Raw genomic sequence first — 26,116 nt, 5'->3', positions numbered from 1 at the left:
TCACCAGAAAAAACTGGAGGAAAAGATAGATCATGAACACATTTCCTCCATCTGGAGATAGTGACACATGCTCACTATCAGTAGACTCTGTAGTTGTACTGAAATCTACACTCTTTATCATTGAATCCTGCTGGTAGTCCATTCCCCTGCACGCTCTGCCTCCTCCCCTCCAGCTTCCACAATACTTCGCTGATGTTTGGAATGTGTGCTGTGGTACCGTTTGCGTTTATCTTCTGCACTCTTCCCAACAAGTGAATCATCCTGAAAAAGTGTGAATTATTTTGTTTAAATATGAACTGGAAAACTCATTAATTTTAATGATAAGAATTCAAGAAGAATCTTATTATTTTTATGTATGGTACATGTCAGGAATTTCACTGTTTTTTTTTCATACCAGCAGGCTTTACAAGGATCTCAAGTTGCAAATTTGTTAGGTATTTCTATGTATATAAATGTCACCTAGCCAACAATTCAGTAACAAGTACAATGATAAATCTAGCTTTAACATGAGTTTTTTTTTCCAACTTGATTTTGTTACACATTTTGTTGTCATAACACATCTTTGCCTGATCTGTATTATCCTGAAAATATTCTTATACATATAATGATACATTTTAATATACTTTTCTTAAAATTCTTATTTCTCTTGTTGGTTAGTTAATTACTCAAGTTTGTTTCCATATCAACAAGAGTGTTTCTGTATGTATGCATGTCAGAAATAATGTTTCTGTATGCGTGTCAACAAGAGTATGTCAATATGTTAACAAGAGTGTTTCTGTGTAGAGAGGGGTGCAAGGGAGCGAGAGTAGGACAAACCTCTTTCTCTTCTCTGACCTCCCGCTTGTTTGAAAACTCCACCTCAAGGCCTTCAGGGAGATTGTCACCATAGAAACCTCGCAGTGCAAGAGCTCTCTGATTATCTGGATGGAGCACACTTCGTGCTTTGCCAGGCGGAGTGACACAAGGGGGCGATCCTGTTGTGGAAGAAGCCACTGAGCCCAAGATGCCCATACTTGAGGACTGTTGCAGAGAGCTGAGCATCTTGATGCCAAACATAGCTGCTGACAAAGACCGAGCTGTTTGCCAACCTGAGGCTCCTAAGCAATAAAAATAAATAAAACAGAAAAGTTAAGTCACCTTCATATTTCAACTGGATACAACAATGTGTATACCAAGCAACAATTTTTTGTTTATATTTCTATAACTTTGTGGTAATACAAAGTGCTAGAATCTCTTTACTTGTATCGTTTTACAGTAAGTAAATTTTAAACATAATTTTCTTAATACAATGTATATGTTTTACTTGGTTGTTATATAGCAATGTTTTTACAATGATCACGTTGAATTACTAAGTGAACATGTAATCACAAAAGGCAATGCAGATAATAAACACCCAAGTTACTACCTGTGAACTGTCTGCTAATTTTACTGAACAATTCTGTGAATAACTTGATGGTAGTAATGCATCAAATTATTGGCAGTTCTGCTCTAAGCATGCATCACATAGCAACACCACAGAAAATAAAAATACTAGATCACTATGTTGTGCCTGTTTCAACATGCCAATAATTGTACAAAACAAATATATCATAAAATATCACATTTCAGATCCAGAAAGATTCATTTGCACAAAAAAGGAACTCATCAGTACATTAAAATGCATAAGTGAATATTAACAGAAATTTATAGGGGAAAAGACAAAGGTAAACTGAAAGAATTGTGCATCTCACAAAACTATAGATGAAACAATGCATATCACAAAAAACATTGACACAAAGCAACGCATTTCACAAAATCATAGACACAAATCCATGAACAAACTTTTATATCTGATGCTCTATTCAGTGCACCCTCCACCACCCCAAGTACAAACATGCAAACACACATGCAATTGCATGCAAGCATAAACACTGAACCACAATCAACTGCATAAAAAAGATTTCACTGAGAGCACAAGTTTATAAAAAGCACAATAAACTCAGAAAACAAACCAATCCAAAATATAATTATTTAAAAACAATGAACCTGTAACTTACAAGAAATAACACCCATCTATATGCATGTTTGTTACACTTTATTTTTAACACTACTCCATTTGCATATTTGCTTATCTGTACTTTGAATACGGCTCTGTATATGAATGTTGGCTAAATTGTAGTCTGAGAAAGAAGAAATCTTTATTACAAGCAACTTATATGTAAATCTGGTTAATTAGTAACACTTGCATAACTCTACTGTGAATGTATAAGCAGGTAGTGAACACTGCCAGAGATGGTTCATAAATAGGACTGTCAGAGACCAAGAAGCAGTGGTTTTATTTCTAGTGTGTTAACCTTCTCTCAACTAGAATATGTTCAATTTTTAAAAAAGACAGTGTTAAGGTATAAACTGTTCTGATATAATTAAAAAAGCTCAAAAAGATACTTCATATTGTTATTTTATAACAAACCTAAATGTAAAATGTGACACATACAGAGTAGCTGATGCTCTTTATAAAGGCAATAAACATAGACAGGTCCACATGCTCATAAAGTTTACCCACTCACATGTACACATTCTCTTATCATGGTGTGCAATGTGTTTCAAAATTAAACTATTATCATGATCTCAAGCTCAAACACAATTAAAACAAAGAAAAAACAATAACAGACTTCTCCAACTAGGTACACTGTTTAGATAAGATGATACACATTACCTCCACTTCCACTGAATGGAGAAGTAACTGGGACTGCCGAACCTGGTGCAGTGCTGACATTACTGGCTTACAATGTGAAATGTTACTCCACAAAACATTTTGGCTTCTATATTTGTTGTGTATGCTTGTGCACATATGTGTGTGTGTGAGAGAGAGAAAGTAAGAGAAACAAAATTACTGCACTTGCTACAATATGTCTCAAGAATGCACCCATGTATTTTTACAAGAAGTTAATATTTTGCTGAAGTTTAAGAAAATATGAAGACAACAACATTTTATGTTTTCAGCAGTACTCATTTATATAATTAAACAATACAAAATTCTGTTTCTAACAAGAAATTATAAATCAAGCAGTTTTCAAAGATTATCCTTCTAATCCAGCAGTTACCCATCATCTCCATTTTTATAATTAAATCCTTAAATAATTTTGGAAGGACATTCAGCTGGTAATAAGAAGACCAACATACAAACAGCATGTGTTCAGAGATATGCTGTAATGCTGTAGTTAATTCAATCTAATTAAATAATATTAAAAATATCTTTTAATAAATCATAATCTGCTACAGAAAGCAATGACCATACCAATATCAAGATAATCACAAATCTTCAAAACTTTAAACACTTGTTATTTTTCAAAACAAAGCACTTTATCAGATAAGCCAAGCCAGTAAATATAGTATGGTGCTTGTCCCGATGTCACTGATGCCTTAAAAAATGGCGAAAGAACAAAAGAGCGCAAATGTGATACTGAAATTAATCAAATAACTATGTTCTTGCCACGTGATGTCATCATCTATATTGGCAGATAGCACCAAGTGAAATAATGCCCAATTACATACACACACATATAATATATATTTGAGTGTCAGCTCAAGAAAGGATTAAGCATTTGAAACTGAAATACTCCAGGTATTTTGACCCTCGGCTGTTTTAAAATGTGACGCTAAGCAAGGAATTGATCATCTGTAATAACAGTATGCTCTACTCTCAGCTGCTGCAACAACAGTGTACCACATCCTTCAAATATGTTACCATATAAACCATGTTTAACTCCCCTAGTAAAGGATTCATTCCCAATTGTAAATATCAACTTTTTAACAAAGTGTGCACATGACTGGCACAATAATGTGCCACAGACTGCAATAAATTCCCAACATGAGTGTTGACAGAATTTTCCACAGATGATTATCCCTGAGACTTTGTACAGTTCTCCAGAAATAAAAGTTAAAGAAACAACTTCAAATCTATGCAGCTGAACAGTGACTTTAGAAAAAATTTTGAATACGATGAAAGTGACCAGGCATATACATGTTTTACAATACTGCTCCCTTGTCATACTCATCATTTGAAATAAGCATTAAAATAAACATTAGCCACAAAACCAAGCAATCTGCATGTCTGATAAGAGTTATTTGATGTTTATAGGAGAGAAAAGTAAAAATGCTCTAGATTTTATGGTCTGAAAAAGATATTTTCAACTGACTCTCTACTTAACTGAACCATAAACACAGTACAGTCACAACTGTCAAGATCACTAAGATGCATGCTGTAACACTGGGAACTACAGAGCTTTCCTGTTCACCAGCAAATTATTTTCATGGAGATCATTTGTACATGTATCAATTCAAAATGTTCAATTAAGCATTAGTATAATAATTTGCATTCATTTGAAATGTAAACAGCAATGTCACAGTGTGTCTGCTGTAGAAGCAACATCACTCTTAGACAAGGGATTCATTCGGAGCAAGTGTTAAAAACCCATACTCTGCATCATCTTGAGTAGCTGTAGAGCCAGATGAAACTGAAAATTCATCGGGATCTGGAGGGTCTTCTTCCAAGGAAAATGACTGTTGTGTAGCCCACTGACCTGAACTGACACACCCACTGTCTGTGTATGGTGAGCTCTGTGCTATATATTGGACACGATACACTGCATCCTTTGCAGAAGACCACTTCCCCAACTGAATTTCTGATGAAACATCACCTACGCACACAGTCTGTGGTACCAGTGCTTCTGGGACTGCCTTGCCATTCTGCACACACATTTCTGTTGACTGCCTGGCCTGGCATGATGGTGTAATGGGAGCAGCAAAATGAGTCAGGACACACAAAGCTGTCTGAATCACTACTGTGGTCAGAAGAACAGCTCTCTTTGAAAAAGTATGCTGGAACCCTGTTAAGAATGTATGTGTAGTATTCACTGTCACACACACTGTTACTGACATCTGTGAAATAAAACTGACCTCGAGATGAGTTCTGTTGAACTGCAACTTCATTTCCTTCCAGAGGCACCTCATCACGCACAGGTGCATTTTGTGCCTGCAAGAACCTTTCTGGGATGCGAGTAAACATTGGTGCAGATTGGGAGAGGCCACCGCCAAAACCTAAATTCAGCAACACCTGTTCTGGGTCTGCCTGTCTCTCCTGTAACAACCACTCGACACTACACACACACACATTCCCAAGACAATAGAAGTATATGATGTAACTCTGTAAAAATAAATGTCCATAGACCACTCTTTACTCTAAATCAAATCAGTTTTTTTTTCTCATTTCTGCTTTAGTATTTAACTGCAATGGATTGGCAAGAAGTACCTGATTCAGCAAGGGAAGCTACTGGCATTAAGTGAAATCAGAAAAGGGATTTTTGCTCTGCCATAACCTATGCATAAAGACTCAGTTACACATCATTATTCCTTTCATGAACTGTGCCATGTGACCTTTCACACGCTGCCACATTGGTATTTTATTTTTCCTGAGTCAATTAAAAAAAAAAAAGGCTAATACCTGTTAGCACTGGAGCCACTGGTTAGATTGGAGAGCTCAGAGTTGAAACTTGTCCAGCCAGAGTTGGGTATCTGACCACCATTTTGTCGTAACCATAGCAATCTTTTGTCCTGAAAAGGTTCTCCACCTGACCTGAAAACACAAGAGACACATTAAGTCAAGCAGAAATATGGAATTAAAAAAATGAACATAACATCTACTTTTAATTAAAATTATAATGAAAGTTCTGAAATATATATCCATGCTAATATGAGAAACGACTTACAATGATCTCAAAGTCTGCTTTCATGATTTTATTACTTTGGAAAAGATACAACAATGGCTAAAATTTGTTGCAAAAAATGCATTTTTATGGAAAGTTATAAAATGCTGCAATAAGTAATGTCAAAGAATATCTTACCACAAACTTAACACATGCTTGTGTGTTAATAAAACCAAATATCTTGTAATATTTCAGTGAGATTTTCATATAGTTTCTAATAATTATTGGTCTCAAGGGAACATCTCATAAGCTTATAGGTAAGTCTTCCAGGAAGGCACTGGCTTTAATTAGATGCAGACACCTAGGGCTGCAGACCATAATGCCTTCTTACTTCATGCTGTCACAGTGACATAGCAGCAAAAGGCCATCTTCAATAATAAGGAGCACAACAGACCTACTGAAGCAGGAATCACACTGAGATGTCTTTAGAAATAATCGTGTGAACAAGGCCAACTGCCTGTTGAAACCCTCCTCACCATGCTTTTTCTCCATGCACAGTTAGAAAATGCAACACATCAGTTTATCCAAAGCATAAGATTGTGAACTAGGTAGATAATTAGGTCTCCATATGTGATTTTCTTACAGTGGAAGGAGACCTTGCAGTTCACAATCAGATGTTTCAGATTACACTTAAAGTTTTCTGCCACTGATGACAGTCTTCACCATCTATCCTTAATTAATAATGCAACACAGTATTGTGGCCTGACTTCTGGGGGCACCCAGTAGTGTAGTGGTTAAAACAAGCTTGTCACTAACACCTGTTGCCAAGCCTGGCCATCAGGGGCTTCCTCCTAGTTCTCCAGTCCCTCCCTCCTCCCTCTACCTCATAGTGTGACATCACCTCTAGGAGGAAGCACTTTCTTGCCAAACCAACAAACCAACCAGATGACCTGACTTCATAACTTAAACTGAAAGTCTGCCAGACTTTGACGTGACATTGGGCATAATATGACTGCAGAAAATTCTTCAGTTATGTCACTCTAACATGACAACAAATTTGCTTGGCAGTTTATACTAAACTGACACAACTTCAGAACCAAGACTTCATTGGGCTGACATTACCACATGCAAAAATAAAAGTAACTTTATGGGTTACCATGATCCACAATATCAACAGGTACACACTAACCTCACAGGTATGTGACACAGTAGCAAAAGCTACACATTGTATGAAAAATATTTCATTCAACCGTTACCGCCAACAGCACAAACCGGCTCCACCCTCTACCAGTTACTGAACTGGCGTTGGGTTTAGGTATCCACAGCTGAAGGCGGAGTGTGACTACACTACCTATTGGCTTCATGTTTCTCCATGATACTAAATATTTTTAACTACGCCGACTCCTGATTTGCTACTGCTAGTTAAAGTTTTCAAAACTTGTTTTTTAAAAACAACCGGAAACATGACATCCTTTCAAAATTTCAAACAAACCATCAAAATTTACCATCAGTGAAGCCACTGGCAAAAGCCAACAGTGACTGGAGACAGGTACTTTGTCAGTTAAACGCAGGTGCCAAGGTGTTGGACATCATCTTTTCCTGCCGCTAACAAGCAAGGAGGGAACTGTACATCAAACACACCAGTGCCCTTGGCCATGATTCACGCGGATCGCTCCCACCTCCCTTCGACAGCAAACCGTCAGATTCGAGCAGGTGGCCTCAACAATTATCAGTTGGCAGCCAACCGACCCTGTTCCGTTTACTAACAGTGGGCACTGCGCGCCTACACGTCAAATGCTGTTCCGGGTGGAGCGCTGCCACTGCTGTCATACAGTAGGGCCTGTCACATTTCAACCCGGGGTGGGGAAGGGCGACTGTAGTTCAAACGTACACGCACCCACTTATTTGAAGCGATAATCGAGACTTGCGGCGTATTTGTGTTTGGAAAATGAGGTATAAACAGCATTAATGTTTGTACTTTATTTTCTGTCGCTTTTGATGGTGACACAACTTGATGCTCGGGTAACCACGGCATATCGTCCTTTGGTCACACCCACAGTCCTAAACCAGGACAAGTGACAGAACGGGGGATATTTCGACGACTACACCAAGGATCCTGAACGGCATGCAATCATACTCATTATGTGTTGGGTAAATATTACACCAGCTGTAACTACTACACAATATCAGGTGTTGCTGTGACTATCACACGGGTGTTTGACAGCCAAATGCATGTTTAAAAATGAAAGTTTAATCAGCCTGCTTAACCATTCCTTCGTGAGAAGATTTCTGCCATTGTGCATTATTTGCGATTAAACCTTATATACACTGTTTGCTTGGCCAGGACTGTTTTCCAACCGTTGTGAAACGGAGATAGTTGCATTCCTCTATACGACATTTAGGGGACAAACACAAGGTACATGGCCAGCCCCTGGCTGTCAGCCTTCCTCTACGATCTGTCCTAGTCACATGTACAGCTGCCACCTGATGCATCGAGCAGTCGCCTAGTATAGAGTTCCTTTCATCATGGACTTATGTTATACATGTCCGTGCTTTTATCATTAAACAGCACCAGCGAGAGGGACATCGTTGATATAAGCCTGCTGAGGTGTGACAGTAAGCTATACGGTTATCAGCAGAAACTGCACTCGTTGAGCTATGATACAGCACTCTGGTGACTTGAACGAGGCCTTCTGGAATACTGTAGCTACCTTCATCCTTTTCTTGATGGCACAGTTCACTTCTTTGTATTTGGTGGGTGCTTTGTTTTTCCTTTTCTTTTCTCTCTTCACAGTCCGTCTTTGGTCACAGAGATCTTGGACTGTCATTCGTGGCTTGTGTTTATTTCTTATTCCTTATAGCCTCCTGGATTGTTGACAGTAACACATGTTTGATGTTTTCAGCGAGGGTGTCTACATCACAGTCCACCAGGTTTAGTGCGGCAAATTTTATGTATGTAGACGTACATAGAAATGTCACCAAGTATATAAAGAGAAATTCCAAGGTATATATTACTGACACACACACCTTGTATATTGAGCTGTCACCTGGTATACAAACGAGTCATATGGTGTATTGATTAGTCACCTGTGGTTATCAGTCATGTAGTAGAGTGTTTACATGTATAACCAATCACATGTGTATGCAGCTGTCATGAGGTGTATAAACCAGTCACATGGTGTATCGTGTAGGTGCGCGTGCTTCTTTCTCAGAAGAAATGCTCGCACCAACGACTTTTGTTCTCACCTGCTGTGATGGGCGATTCTGTCGATAGTGTGTGCACTGTCCTGCTGGGTGGGCAAAGTTTTCTTTGTGTCAGCCGGTTTTGAACTAAACTATGCGGCAGGCCGATAACATATTAAAAAAATTAGGCTAAGCCGTATTTGATAAATTAAATTTCAAATTAACTCAGCTTAAAAAATTGTGAAAGCATGTACACATTACACTGTTGTAGACGAGCCTGTATTTTGCCCACCCCTGTGATAATCTGTGATTGTGTATGACTAAAACAGGGGGGGGGGAGGGACCCAGCCCGGCCAAGGCAACCTCAGGCGAGGCTCGATGTTCTTCTTTTATAATAAATAAAATGTTCGTCGACACGCTGTGTAGCTTAGCCTACAAATTTCCAACATTATTTTTTCATGGATTTCCAAAGAATGAGCAAATGATAAATCTTTGATTGGTAAAAATTGGTTTGGGTTTATTAATATGTGCGTGTGCAAGCACCCCTGTGTGTTGCAGCTTCTTGCTAGACATCTTTAATCTCATCTGGCATTCTCTAGTCATCGATTCTGCACGTCGTGTGCGTGTCTGTCTGTCTGTCTGTCTTGGTTTTTTCCCGTAAAGGGCCATGAACCTGTCCACAGGACCGAGATATGGCGCTATGTAAGATTACTATTATTATTATTATCATGTGTATAGACACTTTGTAAATGCCTTGTAAACGAATTCCTTTATCAGGAGGTTTGTGAAGTAGTAAATAATAATACTGTTGTACTTTCACTGCATAACCACAAACAGAAAAATGCGCATTAGAAAATATGGTTTTGTTACTACATGTATACTCTGTCTTCTCTAGGAACTTTCTAATTATAAACATTTATTTTACAGACTCCAAACGGTTGTTTTGCTATGCTATTCATAGGATCGGACAGTATTTTTCTCACATCTAATTTCGAAAAGGCGAATGGTGTGATAAATATCAAAATGGAGGATAAAAGGTTCCCCACTCCTGGTCTAAAAGAGAGAACAAGATAAATAAAAAGTAAGGAAAAGACAAATTCACCCGCGTGTGTGTGTTTGAGACAGAGATAAAAGAGAGATTGCTGAGATTCCTGGTGTGGCACGGTGGCTTCAGGTGCCAAGGCAGGTCAGCCTGTGCATGACACACGATGGGTCGTGAGCTGTGTTTGTCCGTGTGACGTGCAGCGTGTCACGACAAACAAGCCGCCATCTTGACAGGCGTTGGATGAAGTACTTCATACTCCATGCACATTAATTTGTGCTCTGAGTTATGACACCTCGTTCTCTCCCGCCGCCCAACCCGCACATGCAGCCACCGGTTATTTCGCCCCAGAATCATACATATAGTAACCCGCCTGAGTCAAATCGACCCAACCATGACCATATCGCCCCAACACTGCCGAATCGACCCAAACCCAAAAGACGAATCGATCCCCGAGGACACAAGTGGATATTAACGCCATACATTACCAACATTATACGTTGTTCACACAATACACATGCAGGCTTAGCCGCTTTTTTTTCCCCCAAAGGAGCCACTTCAGCTACCAGCTTAATATAATTTTTGGAATGGTCTCAGATAACATTTTATATAGGCGCAATTTTTTTTAATAAGAACTTTATTTCTTCTTTAGTTTCCATGCTTGTGTTAAATATTTATGCAGACGTTTGATAAACATCAAACAGGTGTCGTTGTTCAGGTAGTCATTTAGCTTGAAACACATCTTACTAATTAATGTACATACACCACCGTCGTCTCACCTCCAGAGAATCTTGACATCAGGTATTCAAAACGTCGAGTACATTGAGCTGCACGCAGACGTCTCCTCTTCACGCATCAATTGTCTGTGCGTGTGTCAGTGTGCGCAAAACGAGATCAAGAAAATGCACAGCACAGTCATATCAGCGTCTGAAGCGAACTCAGAAGACTGAATGAAAAAAAACATGGACAGAAACATCAGTGCTAACAGCGCACAGTTGACACATTCACCTCGGCACCTCTGACCTTCTGGCGCTCACTCCTCTCGGGAAACATTCAGCCAGTGCGGCTCATCAAAAGGTGAGTTCAACGCGACTCATCTCACCTGCGAGTGGCTGCGACGACCGACTGGCTTGCGTAAAGGTCAGACACCTTGTGCGCTGTAGAAGTGGTGTGTCACTGCTATTGCCGGAGACTTTTTTTTAATGGGGTTCATACCAGACGAGTGGTGTCGGTACGGTACTGTAGTAAAGTGAGCTTCGGTTTAAAGTGACACCTGCCGGACGTTAATCAAACGTCTACATAAACATCTAACACCAAACTCTTTTAGAACCTGGGACGATCTGGCTTTTGGTGTTGGAACGATGTGGTCTTACTTGGGTCACGCTAGTACGATTGGACTCAGGCAGTGGGGTTGTATAGTTCTGGGGCGAAATGACCGGCCCCACCGATACTCGCCCAGTTTTCGCCAGCCTTACTTCGTTCTCCTCATACTGTGTGCAGCTCACCTCACTTTATTATCTATGTATTCGTGAGAATGTTTTTAACAAAAAGATAAAGGTGGTCCCATAACCCAATGATGGTAGGACTGGGAGGTGTTCGAACCCTCACTTATTTCGGGATCAGCTTTTGCCCATCTTCTCTCCCCTGCTGAATTGCCTTCCTCAACCCTGTACGCAGTGTACGGAGTCTGTCACCCACTCCACGGCTGGGTGGAATTGGGTGTGGTAGGCTGCATCAAACTACCCGCGTGACGCAGCTACAACAGTACCGGGTTCAAGGGCCCATGCCATCTCGTAAAATGTGCGTTTTTCCAGTTGGCAACAAGAAAATAAGATCAAAGGAAAGTATACATACCGGCTGCTTGCTTCTTGTCCGCATTGCCTCAAATTGTTAGCTGAAGACAGAAAGTGAAGCGATTAGAACTCACAGGTCAAAGATAACAACAGCTTTGTAAAGTCTAGTGACACCTACAGCTGTCAAACAAGCGCTGAGATAACAATAGGTGAGATAACTTTTGATAATTTCACGTAACACTTTAAAGTAACACCTAAAAACTCGGATATTTCAGACACGAAGCATTATTTTTAACATTTTTTACTTACAATAGTTCTTCGAGCACCATAATATACAGCGATTTCTAATATAAAAGATACGTGACTATGCACTATTAGGATATGGGATGCTACACGTGTCAAGCAAACAACTCCAGTAGTAGCAGCAGTAGTAGCGGTAAGTAGTTAGTGGGTGATGTAGGAGGGAAAAAACGAGAAAAGTGTTCAGCACACACTGTATGTCAGTGTTCTAGAAAATCTGAAACAGTTCAACATACACTACGTGTCAGTGATGTAGGAAACGGCTGAACACACTGTGTCAACAGCACGTATGCACGACACAGCGGTGCGGCGGGCGTGTCTGGCTGCACGTCCTGCCAGCGGCAAGGACAGACAGCACAGTGCGTACGTACGGCATGTCCCACGCACCGACACACCGACCACCCAGCACGGGCCACGCAATCTTCGCCAGGATTGGGTATAACGACCCTCGAACTGGTGAACGGGGGCCGGCGACTACTCTCGTCATCGTGGTAAACATGTGAGGAGTGAGAGAAAGAGTAGCAATCACTTAGCTCCACAGGTGTGGCACAGTCAACTCCCTCTTTCCCATGTGCGCGTGGGGGAGAGGTTGTCTAGGGTGTAACTAGGTCATTTCATGCCTCAGCGGGGGCGCATGACAGCGTGACTGCACCTGTCGAGGACACTGGATCACTCAAGCAAGTCCTGCGCCGTTGTGACGGAGTCTCGGTGCCGAGCTTCCTGACTGCTCTTTGTTTCCAACTGTCGGTTGTCGGACTCCGGTAACCAACAACTAGCGCGTGTCCAGCAGGGCGAGTGTGTAAGGTTGTGTGATATTGTTAGTCCGAAAACTTGACAGACAACCCTAAACTTGGTATGCGTGTGTTATTAGTACAAATTTAACTTAACTTGACAGAGAACATTATTGTATCCGCTTGTACACCGGGTAAATAAATGAACAAATGAATGATGTTCACTCTTGCAGGTGTACGTGTATACTACAAATCGTTTATATACCAACATTTGAGTGACATGGGGCTTTTCCCAAATGCTATCTTTAATCGCAGCATCATATGGTATGAGGCATTACAATACGGATGTGTTACATTGAGGCGCCCCATGAGAGAGCGAAATGGAAAGAGACATGGAGCAAGCAACTGAACGAGAGAATCGCTGGCACCACCGCAAAGCTGACCTCCCTCGAAACTTCAGATTCCCACCGGGCGGCAACAACTACAGTCCTCCCCACGCTCTTTTCTTAAAATAGTTTTTCAATGGCAAAGTAACCATCATAAAGAGGATATGGCTTTCCTATATAACTGTACCTTCTACTCAATTATCAACAAAGACTTCATTAAGCTTGAAGTAAGTGAAAACAGTCAGGGCATGAGGTCCTGCTTCTTCCCCATCAATACGAGTCTAGCCAAGTCCTAGCGTCCAAGTTCTAACTTTGCTCCTATATATGGCGAGGTAGGACTCAAGCCTAGACCTCCGCAGTCAACATATGCGTGAGTTTTTTGTCATCTCAAGAATCTTAGTAAAATTATCTTTTATTCCATTTACCAAAATATTAAAAAAAGGTAGTCAATCGCTGGGGGTGAGAGTGGGGAAGTGAGCTGTTAGACACTGCCTTTATTTTGTGACAGCGGCATTTATTTCTCTCCTTCTTGTCTTCCACTTCCAAGTCCCTCAAAGTTCACACCGACAACATCACACTGCTATCATTTATACCTTCTTCTATAACATGATACCTACTCAACAGTTGGGTCATCTGCGTCAACGCAAAGAAACAAGGATAGGAGACCAGCTCGTGGGGCCGCTGCCAAACCTCAGCCGCAGGCACCATAACCATAATATGGCTATCCGCTTCTCCCTGCCAATTAATGACTTGGCATCTTTGGTGTTCACCCCGAGCAGTACCCGGGATTAATGTTGCATCTGAAGTTAAAGCAGGTTTTGCCGGAATTTAACTGTTTTTACTCGGACCGGAGTAACCTTTGGGTTAAGGTTAAGAAGAAACTACGGTGTTGCAAGTCTGTGAACGGGTAGCCAGCAGGTCAAAAAACCGCTTCAAACACCCGGTCAACAGACTGCCACGCCACTAGTGGACTCTACTGCTAACCATCGTCACCTTACAACAACGGCTACAAGGTAGAGCTTAACTTCATTGACACAGTGACTAGAGTTGAAAATGAAATCGGGATTTGCTGGCACCTATTGTCTACGTGCGTTTGTTTACAAAAAAAAACTATGCATTAAACCATTTGAATAAGATAAAATAAATGAAGCATTTGCAGCTAGTCACAGATTAGACTGTTAAGCGATCAGACATACTGTGACTACAAGGTTTACACCGTCACGCCTGTGACTACAGGGCACACATCGCTGTCAAAGGCTTTTTCAAGCAATCTGTGCATGTTAAACCGGGGAAAAAAATGGCTAGCTATAAATTAAAAGCAGTCTACCTAATTGGATAGCTTAATAGTTACAGTTGTTTTGCAAAGAAAGGTACAAGTGTTAAAAAGCCATCGGAGGAAGCGAACCGGCGTCAGACAGGCGCTACTAGTAGTGTGGTAGAAGGTGAGAGGTCACGACAGACTGCAGGAAGCAGACCGTGACAGCTGCAGTAACATCCACAAGCAAAACCCTTGGCCTGTGGTGACAGGAGCAGCAGGTCCGTGCACAGCTCTCTCTCTCTTCCCCCGTTGTCAAGCTGCCGGGGCCTTCCACAGACCCACCTCAGGAACACCCATCGGCAGAACTTTTCATTTAGAGGCCAAACTGATAGCGATAGGTTTGTAGAGGTAGAGCGTACACACCCGTCGATGAGCGGGTACAGGAGTGACAGTCTGCAGTACAGGCGCCAAACTACTTGTGGTGCTAATGCCAACAGAGCAAAATAAAACAAGCTGGTACCTAACAGACCGCGTACCATGCTATTGCATAATGCTATGACGCAGATGAGAAAAAATAAATAAGCACCTTTATGAGTTCAGCGTCTGAAAAAAAATATACACAGTGATTTATCTGTCTGCCTGATTGATCGTAATATTACATGCAAATAAACATATATATCTATATCTCAGTTTTGCATTTTCTCTTATTTAGAAAGCTAAACTGCATGTGGCGCATAGAAATATCAATTTTAAAACTATCGCTCTTCTGGCGAGGGAGTGGGTGAACCACTTCCATGGCGGCTGGTAGCATGTCTTGTCCAAATACCAAAAATTTCAAATCTTCTGCAGCATTATGACAGTGTCATGAAGCACCTCAGAAGTGTGACAGTGTCATGATGCACCTCAGCATCGTGTCATGATGTATCACAACACTGACGTACAATAGCCTTGTGACAACTTCTGACTTACTATATATACAGACTTATTACAGACAAGACAAGCTGCTGGCACGAGGGTGTACCTGGCGTTGACAAAAGCAGGTGCGCGAGCGGTCGGCAAACCAAGACATGTACACCATAAACTTCTCTTCAAAGATTCAAGGCACAATGCAATGGTTTTAATTATCTAAACTTATAGTCTTCTAGATCACAAATGTAGGTAATTTGGTGGTGGTGGTGGGGGGGAGAGAAACTAGAGGTGACATCAAGGAGCAAGAGAAGGCAAGTCAGGGTCACGGCGTACACAATACAGCACGTGGCGATACAACAGAGCATGGCACGATACAACAGAGCACCACACAACACGACTAAAGGGAGGACAGGGTGGGCCAATCTGGCCATGCTGGTCAAGACATTTGGCCTGTGTCTAGTCTGGCACAGCCATACAGTGTACTGCCATGAAACAATACAAACTGTAAGACTGACCTTCACTTCCAAGGGGGAGCTCGTCGTCATGGTCTGCTGCCTTCACACTGCACATCAGGGAGGGGAAAAAACAGTAAATAAGTCATACAGTAAATAAGTCAAAACGGAAAATAAAAAACAGTAAAACACATTCTCAAAAAGTACATACATATACTGAAAACTGTAAAAATATATAATGTCTGCAATACAATGATGTTATATCTACTGTATCGTTAAACCATACAGAATTCTAGTGTGGACCAGTAATAAATCATGCCGTCTCCTATCTGATGTGTGACCACAGTCTTGATGTGCTCTTTCCGCCTGATGAGTGAACATGACACTGAGGTTCTCACCTGTTCCCCTGATCTTGGTCCTCGCTCAACTGACGCTCCAGGGATTCGTAGGGCAGGTGGCCTAACTCACCTTCGCGACCTCCCTGACAGGCTGCAACACAATGGATATTCATGTCAAAAAAGCAAGTTGGTGATTTGTCTGTTGGACACCGCAAGGTAGTTGCTATTAAAGGTCTAGCAAACGCGCATTTTTTTTTCTAATGATTTAGTAAAGCGCAGTGCCAGATGTTTCCGAAAATCTGAGTGAATACCACCTCACTCATCACAGACATCACCACGTACAGATGAAAAAAACTCGTGATGTCATATCATCTCTGCAAGCAATTTTTCGAACCTGCCTCTCGTCGACAAAACTATGGGATGGGTGCAAAAACAACAGGGCACTGCAAATATTTAATTTGTTGGTGGTGGCCACACATCAAATGGACATAGCTTCCATTTCTCTCTTGTCCTATATATAACATTAATGCCAGCTGACTCGTGTCCTGTCTACAACCTACCTGTCGGCTGTCTATTGTCCTCTCGTGCACCTGGCCGGTCGGACTTGTCCATGCACCCCTCTCCAAGCAGGGTCATGATAGCCCCACCAGCGCACTGCCAGTCCAGCCTCAGCATGACCACGTGACTGGTCACCACTGTCACAGTCTGTAACCGCTGCGGTCACACCGTGGTCACCATCAGCACCGTCAGGCGAAAGGCGACTTTGCGAACCGTCGTCAGTGGCGAGGTCTGCAGGTAAGGTGCTGGCACAGGTGGAGGGAGCTGGTTGCTGACGGCGGAGGGTAAAGGAGCTTATGCTCTGGTGCAGGTGTTGCAGCTGGTTGCGAAGGTAGTCCCGCTTGGCCTTGAGTGACCGCAACAGCCGCGGAGAGCTAGATGTCTGATGGTCGCGACAGGTGGCCTTGTCTCCGTCGTGAGGTACAGGCGTCTCTGCATGCACCAGGAGCACCAGGCATGTACAAAAGTAACAGTGAAAATGGTATTGTGACCTACATGACGTCATGGAATCAGTAGTACAAACAGTATGATGACATTCACAGACAGTAAAATTCATGACTAAACAATGCATACTTTGACAAAATTAAAAGGAGATGATAGCAAAGACAGCGAATATTTCAAATAGAACGTGTCACCCAAATCTCCCTCTCCATTTTTTTAAAAATATAAATCCCTAAATAAATAAAAATGAACTCCAATAAATATCTAGGTTGTTTTGTGTTTTAATCTGCAAAAGAATGAGTCGCTCCCTTAGAAAACAACGAAGTAGTGGGTCAACAACCACAGGTTAGACACGAGGGTTTGTGAGCGAGTAAGGCCACACATCCACCTTTACTTTTTTGTCCGATGTGAATCGACCACCCTTTAATTTCTTGCGTGGACCAATCATGTGATAGCCCGAAAGGGAGAGAAAGGGACTATATGAAGGTGAGCCAATTAACCGCTCGCCGCTCCACCTTCTATAGTGATGCCATGATCAATCATGTCAAAGAGGATCAATGATCATATCGCGACTTCTTAGTCCGCGGGAGAATAATTTGCAGGACAAGGGTGTCTGGTAGCAACATGTTCGTTGATTTCAACGAGACAATCATCAAAGAAAGATAAACCTAGGGTTTGTGCAACTCCGATTCGAGGTTACCCTGAGAGAACTGAGAACGATTGCTCTGACTTCGGGCTCCCTGCCATCTCAGTGGCATTTTCTTTGGACTGATACCGACAGGTTCCATAGGTTTCCTTTTGCCTTTCGTATATTTGTGGTCTGTGTGTGTGTGAATGTCTGTGTGATATGGCTACTTTATCCTACCGAGATTAGGCATGGAGACTACAAATTGTACTTTATATAAGCACTTTTCTTTCCTAAGGCTTGGAATAAACAGTCCACTGCTTACATGTTCATTGGCACAGAATAGGTACACATGGCTAGTGAAGCAAATTTCAGATCTTTGTGCAAAATAAAATAAAACTGCCAATGAGCACCACAATTAGTTTTTTCGTCATTTTTCGAGTATAATGATAATTGTAAGCATTACTTATGTCAGCATCACTGAAAACACTAAATGCGGTGCTTAGTCAAATGTTGAATGTAAACAGTCTAATGTAAAGCGCGAAGAGCCAGCACGTGCTGGGATTCTGCGCTAAAGAAACATCTTTATTATTAATAATAACAAATTGTTTAGTATGTTTAATTGACTAGTCAATATACCCGACTTACCCAGCTTTGCAATCATTGTGTTCTCTTATATGAATAAAAAAACTATTGCCAAAGTTGCATGGCAGGGAACAAGAAGCCATGTTTGTCTAGAGTCGACCCTCGTGGTACCTCGTGATTCCGTGGGGCGCAGCAAGTGATGGGGTTACTGGCGGTTATATAGAAACTGGAGTTCTGTAGTTTCAGCAGTATGGACTGCAGTATGCGGACGGGTGTGGTCATGCAACAACAAAATGACTGTCCATAGTGTTCTCGGTGTTCGCATTAGCCTGTCAATAAGCATGTCACTGGAACCAACATCGCTACCGTACAGTGCTGAAATTCTTCCATACACTTTCAAAACAAAGAAACCTGGACCAATAAAACCTGCCTTTTTTTGCTGCAAATGGAAAGCAAAACAGCTACGATTAACTTCAGGGCTGCGACACTGGAACTGACCTAGCAATGTCAAGCTGTGATAAGACAGAAAACCACGCAATGCGCGCGAAAAGGTAGTGTTATCAACAGAAACACAAACACAAGTGTACTGCGGATAAAGATGTTCTACGACTGCCATTCTCAGCCAGTCCTCGCGGCCTCGCTAGCATTTGTTCAGTGGCATCCTCCCCTGACATTCTTGTGGTCTCACTGTGTCCTAGGACACCCCCTCCTCCTTGCTTTCATGGAAAATCGAGTTGTATCGTCTGATTCTACGTTAAACGGAAGCGTCTGGAAGCCTGACCGAGCCACGACCGCCACACGCTCCTGGGGTGTCAACAAACTGCTTCTCTGCAGCCGATTGATGCAGCATCACTTCACCATCACGACTTCATAGTATGATCCCATGCTGCGGAGTCCTGCAACTGCTCCTACGGCAACGTTCATTGTGCCTACGACTGGGACACCAGACAGAAAGTCGTTCTTGTCGCCTACACGTGCCCAGCGGCTGCTGCTACCGGATGCCGATCGGAAAAAGTCCTCATATTGACACTATCCTTTTAAGTCCCAAACTTTCACGACACACTTCACCCAACACCAAAACAATCGTTGAACAATCCAGATCTCTAAACTTTTCTTTGACAAAAGAAAGCCAGGAAAAAGTGCTCTAACATCAAAGACATTAAAAGAACGATGCGGTGGTAAAGCGTATCGGTGAAAAAAACACCCCCGCCTCCAGTGGACCTGTGAGACAGATGTGGCCCAGCGCACTGTTTCTGCGAAGCCTGTGGATGCATACCACCTCCATCAACAGTTTTAAGCACGCTGCAATCTTCCTGTTACCTGGAGAGTCAGACAGCCATGTCTACCTTAACCTTGCGACAGAGAAAATTGCGACCCAGACACCTTCCCTCGCGTCGAAAGTTTTCTCCCACACCCGCCAATTCTCAAAAACACACCGACCTAATTTACTAAATAAGGACCAGAGCAAGAAGTCTGTAAAAAAAAAAAAGTATCTCCATCAAGAAACATGGTGTAGGAGGGGGGAGTTAGAACTATGGCCGTCGGCAGATAAGAACAAAGACGACACAGGTGATGTTTCTCGTGAGACTGTCGCTGGATGTGGCCACGAGTTAGTTGTAGACGTGCTTCAGCCTGACCCTGGGTCAGCGCGCACCTCACGCTGCCTAAACTCTGAACACCTACACAGCATCGTAAGGCGGAAAATCCATATCATCATCATCATCATCATCAGAAGAGCAATAAACCAAAGGGCAACATCTATGATGATGACCCCGACATCAATGTTGGTCAATTTAGTATGGCGCCCATTCACCAAAAGGTTGTACATGATTATTTAATAATCATGAATACTGTAACAATAAGGGAGGGAATTGGTGTTTTACACCCAGCCATCAACTATAAGGTTATATCATGGCAAGGCAGCCAGCCCTGTGAACAGTTGCCACATGCAGAGAAAGTATTGGTGACAGGCACTAACCGTTGTGCCACCGGACCGCCCTGTAACAACTAAGTCATGGCTAAAAACCAGGAAACTACAGAGAACACATAATGTCTACGCTATTTTGGTACCTTTTCTCACCTCATCTGACCTGGAAATCTTTACTAAATGCTTAGAAAGAGGGCAAAATCTTTAATTTGACTAAAGATGATTATACCACGGTATGCATTCCAAATAATGTGCCTGCCTTCAGACTATTTTTCCTGTTGATACAATGATGTGGGAAGTTTTACACCTGGAGGCACTTATAGCTCAGAGAAAATACAGTGTATGTTTGTGTAATAATAATAATACTAAATCCTCCAAACTATCCCCCTTCCAAATGAATGAAAGCCATGCTCTGTGTGTCAATGTCATTTTTCTACTCAAACAGTTTATTAAATCTGTCCAAATAAAGCCATGAAATGTTTATGTGTATGAACAAAATGTAACAACCAAGTCCTGTTGGTTCAAATATAGACAAAGTGGACCAAAATAAATATAACTGTGACCTCAGGGAGATCACAAAGTTAAGAAAAAAAAAAAGTTGATACTGTACACAATAAGACTTGTGTGAATGTAAGAATGTGAGTACATTGAAATACCAGATCAGCTGAGACACTACACCAAATAAAAAGGTAGTTTATGATTGTTTTTAATATGCAGGTTTTCAGCAAAAGGCATACAGCTATATAGTGATAATCCATTTAAAAAACTGCAAACTCAAGCTATTTCCTCATATATTCTACTTTTGCATTTCCCTACTGACCTTTTAACCGTCAAAATTTCTTTGCCATTTATTATGTCTCTTTTTTTTTTGTAATTAGGTCTGAAAGCAGTAAAGAGTTTGAAATGAGTAAAAGACTATGACAAAGCTCCATTATCCGACTGAGCTAAAATATTCTCTTACATCAGGGGTTCTCAATCTAGGGTGCCAGGGAGTGCAAAATAAAATGTCAGATATGACAAAGAGTGGCTTATGTCCTTAAGTGATTAGTCACAAGTGATCACTCAGCCAACTGCCAGTCAGCCTTAAGTAGGTGATTTTGTGGTGTACATCAAAGCCTCCTGGTTTATTTAATGAAGAGAAATAAATAACAAAATTACCATTTATGAAAGTGATTGATTTTATTGTTTACAATTTTTCTGAATTAGAATTTAACAGCCCAAATTACACATACATTTTGTGCACTGAGTTAAAAGCTTATTTTTTTTCATTTGAAGAAGTTCAGTTTGTTCCACTGCAGTATATGTAATTAAATTTGAGGTTTAACAATGAGAAACTAGACTTCATCCTCTTTTCACATTATGTTACTTTCTGAGTGGGTGTGAACATTATTCAAACATTTCCTATGCATGCTGGTAACCATTCTTTTAAAACATTCTTCTCTGTCAGCTGCAAAATAAAGCATTTTTCACGTTTTCAAACATCAAGTAGATCAGGTGTGTTAGAGCTCAATAATATAGCAGTAATTACTGTGGATTCTATCATTTCACCAACTGACATTTCCCAGCAGTTGTCTGATCTAGAGCATCAACTTGCTCAGCAGTCGTGCTGGGCAATATGTGATATGAATGAGCTGTCTGACTGCAGGTGGGAGTTATGGCTCTGGATTCAAGGTGCTCTGTTATTGTAGGATCCACTCGGTTATGAATGGCTTAGTAACAGTGCAATACAAAGAATGGTAATGAGGGAGAGGTCCTTAAAAAACAACAACAGTGAATTGCAGTTAATGCAAATAAAGAACTGTCAACAATGCACAAGTCAAGAAGCCTGTTCAACCCCTGCAACTTAAACAGTATGTACCCACCATTAATATATCCATCAATAATAATAAAGTTATTTATAAAGCACCCACTGTCGCTACAGTAATTTATAGCATACACAAGTACACTCATGTACCATGCGCATGCATATCTACATACAAACACAAATGCACAGAAGGCAGAAGAAAAAGATAAGATTTCAAATACAGTTTGGGTTTCCGGTAAATATGGAGTGGTAGTTCATGCCAGGAGAGTGGACCAGAGACAAAAAAGAAAGTGGACCAAAGTCAAGAAGTTAGGTTTGAAAGATGTGAAGTGTAAGGCGAGCAGAAGAGTCAGTATTATCAGCCTGCATATATTATTAAGCATTGAACAAAAATTCTAGAACCGAGCCTGAAACCAGCAACGTTTCTGTTCTGAAGTGTTGTACACGAACCATAGATACACAACCTCCATGAACACTAACCACATTGATGCGGAACGCATATGATCACCTACTCATATCTGTGTATCTCACTGTATTAACACATGACTAATGTGTGCCTACTTTTGACTGCATTCCTAAACTATTTGTAATAAACTTGTAAAGAAAACAAGATGCAAACTCCTTCAGATTCAAATTACACGCCCTATCTAGACACTATACACACTAAAGTCCGTGAACTGTCAGTCGAATAACCCAGGAAAAGACTGGCAAAATTGACATGAACGTGACCGAGCATCACATCATTACCGTTTTCACAAAAGGATGTGCTACACAAAACCCGGCCAGCAACATCTCCCCCAACACACACACTCCCCACCAACACCGCAGTCGCGCCGACTGGTCTAGTGGAGGGCGTAGGAGAGACTGGGTGACAGTGGTGACAGTGGTGGCGACATAAGATGACAGTGCTGTTGACTTCAGCGACGTGGCGGGCCTATCTGATGAGAGGGTGGCCTGCACACCGCCTACTGCGCTGGTGATGGGTGCACCACACCATGTTGACGTGTGTACCGCTCCCCCTTGTGCGCCGCTCCCGCTATGCAATGGTGTGCATGGATGCTAACAATCGACAGCTACACACAACAGCCAGGCCTGTCTCTGTCGCCACATCAACGTGTTCTGCACTACATAGCCTCTCCTGTCACATGCACTGGTCAAGCTCTCGTAGTAAAATAAAATGTGCCACAGAGAAGTATGAGAAGGGGACAGCAATCACATTTTTTTCTGTTCAATTAAAAACATTTTTTTCAATTGAAGACTTGTCTGTTAAAAAATAAAATAAACAGCAGGTTTTTCTATTCTAGACCCAACAGCAAATTTAATGCACTACATTGTAATATGACATGATCATAGGGACTACTGCTGGTAACATTTATAATACACAGTCCTAATGGGATTCCAACATCAAGCCATACTTCAGCATGCACAGATAAAACTATATCTCATTTTACAATGACTTTTCTGAAAATGAATGAAGCAATGGTGGTGACAATGCAAACAAATTATCAGGGAATAAATGAAATAAATGGTTTTCAAGCAAAATAATGAGCCTGTGTGGATCAAGGTATCCACATGACACTCAGCATCTGTTGCTGCTGTGAATGGCTGCGATAGAGAAAAGCAACCTATAGCACAGTGGGCACAAATGTAACTGTCTACCACGAGTTCTGTGTCAAAACTCCTTACCCTTATCCATCTCTGAGGCAGGTGTAGAAAAAGACAACTGTGAATACAACCTTACACTTTTTCCAAAAAGGTATTGAGATTGCATGGAATTATCTAGAAATCAAACTGCATGCAGCACTTCGTATCTTGCCTTCATTACAGTAAATGTTTAACAGATTTTATGTATTTCAAGGCTGTGATAATAACTACAAACTTATACTTGCTAAAACAATAGCCTTACTGTACTCATTGAAACAAAACATACTGATTTCTTGTTTCTTGAATAGAAACCTCAGCTATGTATTATGTTACTTAATACTGTCAGTTATGCTTTGGGCTCACTGATACTTAGTACTCATTCCTAAATCAAGTTATGACTGAGAAATTAAAGCAGCAATTACTCAGTGCTTAATGTCTTTGGGTTCAATGCTCACTTTTTTTTTTGGGGGGGGGGTTTCTTGTTTAAACTAGTTTTATCTGAACTAGCCATAAAAAGATTGTGTAGATATCTCTCCATTTAACAGTCACAAGAGTCTAACATTATATGATTACATATACTTCTCATAAAGTCTATAGTGTGTTTACATCCACCATGCTTCCATGGTTTGTAGTTTATGTAAAGCGCTATATGAGCAAATCTTTGGAAAGGCACTCTATAAATCCTCATTATTATTATTAACCCTTTCTACAATATCATTGTTGTGTCCTTGATATTGTCTAGGTCTTGTCATATAATCAGTCACTAGTGTCACTCATCTTCAAATCAAAATACATTGTCTAGTAAAATTGTCAATTTTGTTGCTTTGTCTAGCACACTATCAGGAAGTACTGTTGTGGCCATGTACTGTACATGCACCTAGAAGAAAGGCCAATGTACTAACTAGCTTTGCTCCAAGATAAAGGAATGAGTAAGATTCCCGAAATGTGGGTGTGGTGGCTTGATTATTGCTCTTGTCACATTCTCTCGTTTAAACCAGCTTGTGCCCCCAACTGACTGGCAGGGGAGGCAACTGAGATAAAGCAAGGATTCAGTGGCAAGTAAGCCACCCAAAAGCCACTGGCGTATGTCTCAATTTACAGAAACCGGACAGCATCCGAGGGTTACAGGCTCCCACAGCAGAAATGCCATCAGACGTCCAAAAATGTATGAGCACATGAATATGGCATTTCTTTCTGAGCCGATCCAGCCGAAAGCTGACATCAACTATACTGCCAGCCCTCATTCCCTGTCCCCAGGGGAGGTCGCATTCCTTCAGGTCTTTGCTTCCAGCGAGTGTAGTATGACATTCGATTGTCTTGCTCCTCGAGTCCTGTGGTTGTGACTTAGGAAATTAAGTCCGAAATAAGGAATGAACACTTACCCGAAAGCTAATACCCTTGCCGAGTGAAAGCGAGTATGTCCACCGCGCGGCGCAAGACAGACGGAGCGACACGGCTGTGCCACCAAACAACACTGCCTGCAGCCACTTGGCCTCGTCAGGCCGGCGCACTTGTCGCTGTCAGCCGAGAGAGAAAGTTCCTTTCTTCGCGGTGCGCGCACACACACGCACGCACGAACGTACCGCGCAGTCACAACGTCACCGTCACCTCTGACCTTGCCTGAAATAACGTGACCGGCAGTTGCCGTCTGTGTCGCGGCCTCGGCAAGGGGCCAAAGGGACACAATCCACAATCCACGGCATGGAGGGCTGCGGCCGTCCAGTTGAATCTTGTCGCAGTGGGCGGAATTAAACTGATCACACAAATCGTCGATTTTATTTTCGATCTTCGAAACCCTACTCCCACAGCCTTTTCTCTCATCAAAAGTTTGTAGCGGAAGGAGGCAGAGGCACCAAGAAAGAATGAAATATTTTTTTGGTTGCTGCACTGTGGACACGTCAGGAATAGAAAACGTTTATGTTCATAGGACTGAGTAGTGTGTCTGTTAATGTAGTATCAAGGTGAAGAAACCAGGACAACATTACAAGGAATGTCGCGGTGTAGTTCAAATGATGTTGAAAGCCGAGATCAGGCACCCAGACTGAGACCTGCCAAACTGTTTTGATAAGACCATCTACAGAGAGCATTGACAAACCATCCGCTGAAACCGAGCAATGACGAGGTCATCCACAGACAGAGCAGATTAATATTTTGGTCTCCCAGTTTTCAGTCCTGCCATCACAAGTCACACAAAATACTTTGGAGACATTGATTATCACACATTCATCAAGCATCACACAACAGCCTAAAGCATTCAATAATCAGCAATATATATATTAGGTACATTCACTTTAGCTGCAAATAACCATTCGGAAAAGAAAGCATCATAGAGAAATTGTGTATTGTGAAAGTATATGGTGTCCAGTCTTTTATCAGAGACAGTATAAGCATTGTAGATTTTGTAATTTCTAATGCAGGTCGTATCATGCACACGTCATATGAGATCATATTGTTAT

The 26,116-nt window shown here is 41.5% G+C and overlaps 1 protein-coding gene across 1 annotated transcript; it reads right to left on the bottom strand.

Moving 5' to 3' along the window:
* Positions 1-88: 88 nt before the first annotated feature.
* On the bottom strand, positions 89-25,286 carry LOC112571081 (sperm-specific antigen 2-like). Its single transcript, XM_025249893.1, has 9 exons — positions 25,043-25,286; positions 16,637-17,066; positions 16,137-16,227; positions 15,802-15,848; positions 11,764-11,803; positions 5,483-5,614; positions 4,939-5,138; positions 817-1,097; positions 89-261 (listed from the first exon to the last, which is right to left on the bottom strand). The coding sequence occupies exons 2-9, from the start codon at positions 16,749-16,751 to the stop codon at positions 118-120; spliced, it is 1,050 nt and encodes a 349-aa protein (XP_025105678.1). The 5' UTR covers positions 16,752-17,066; positions 25,043-25,286; the 3' UTR covers positions 89-117.
* Positions 25,287-26,116: the final 830 nt, after the last annotated feature.

Source organism: Pomacea canaliculata, linkage group LG1 (genome assembly GCF_003073045.1).
Source record: "Pomacea canaliculata isolate SZHN2017 linkage group LG1, ASM307304v1, whole genome shotgun sequence".
NCBI classification, from domain to species: Eukaryota; Metazoa; Mollusca; class Gastropoda; order Architaenioglossa; family Ampullariidae; genus Pomacea; species Pomacea canaliculata.
The sequence above is the reverse complement of the archived record's forward strand: the minus strand, read 5'-3'. Positions and strand labels throughout refer to the sequence as shown.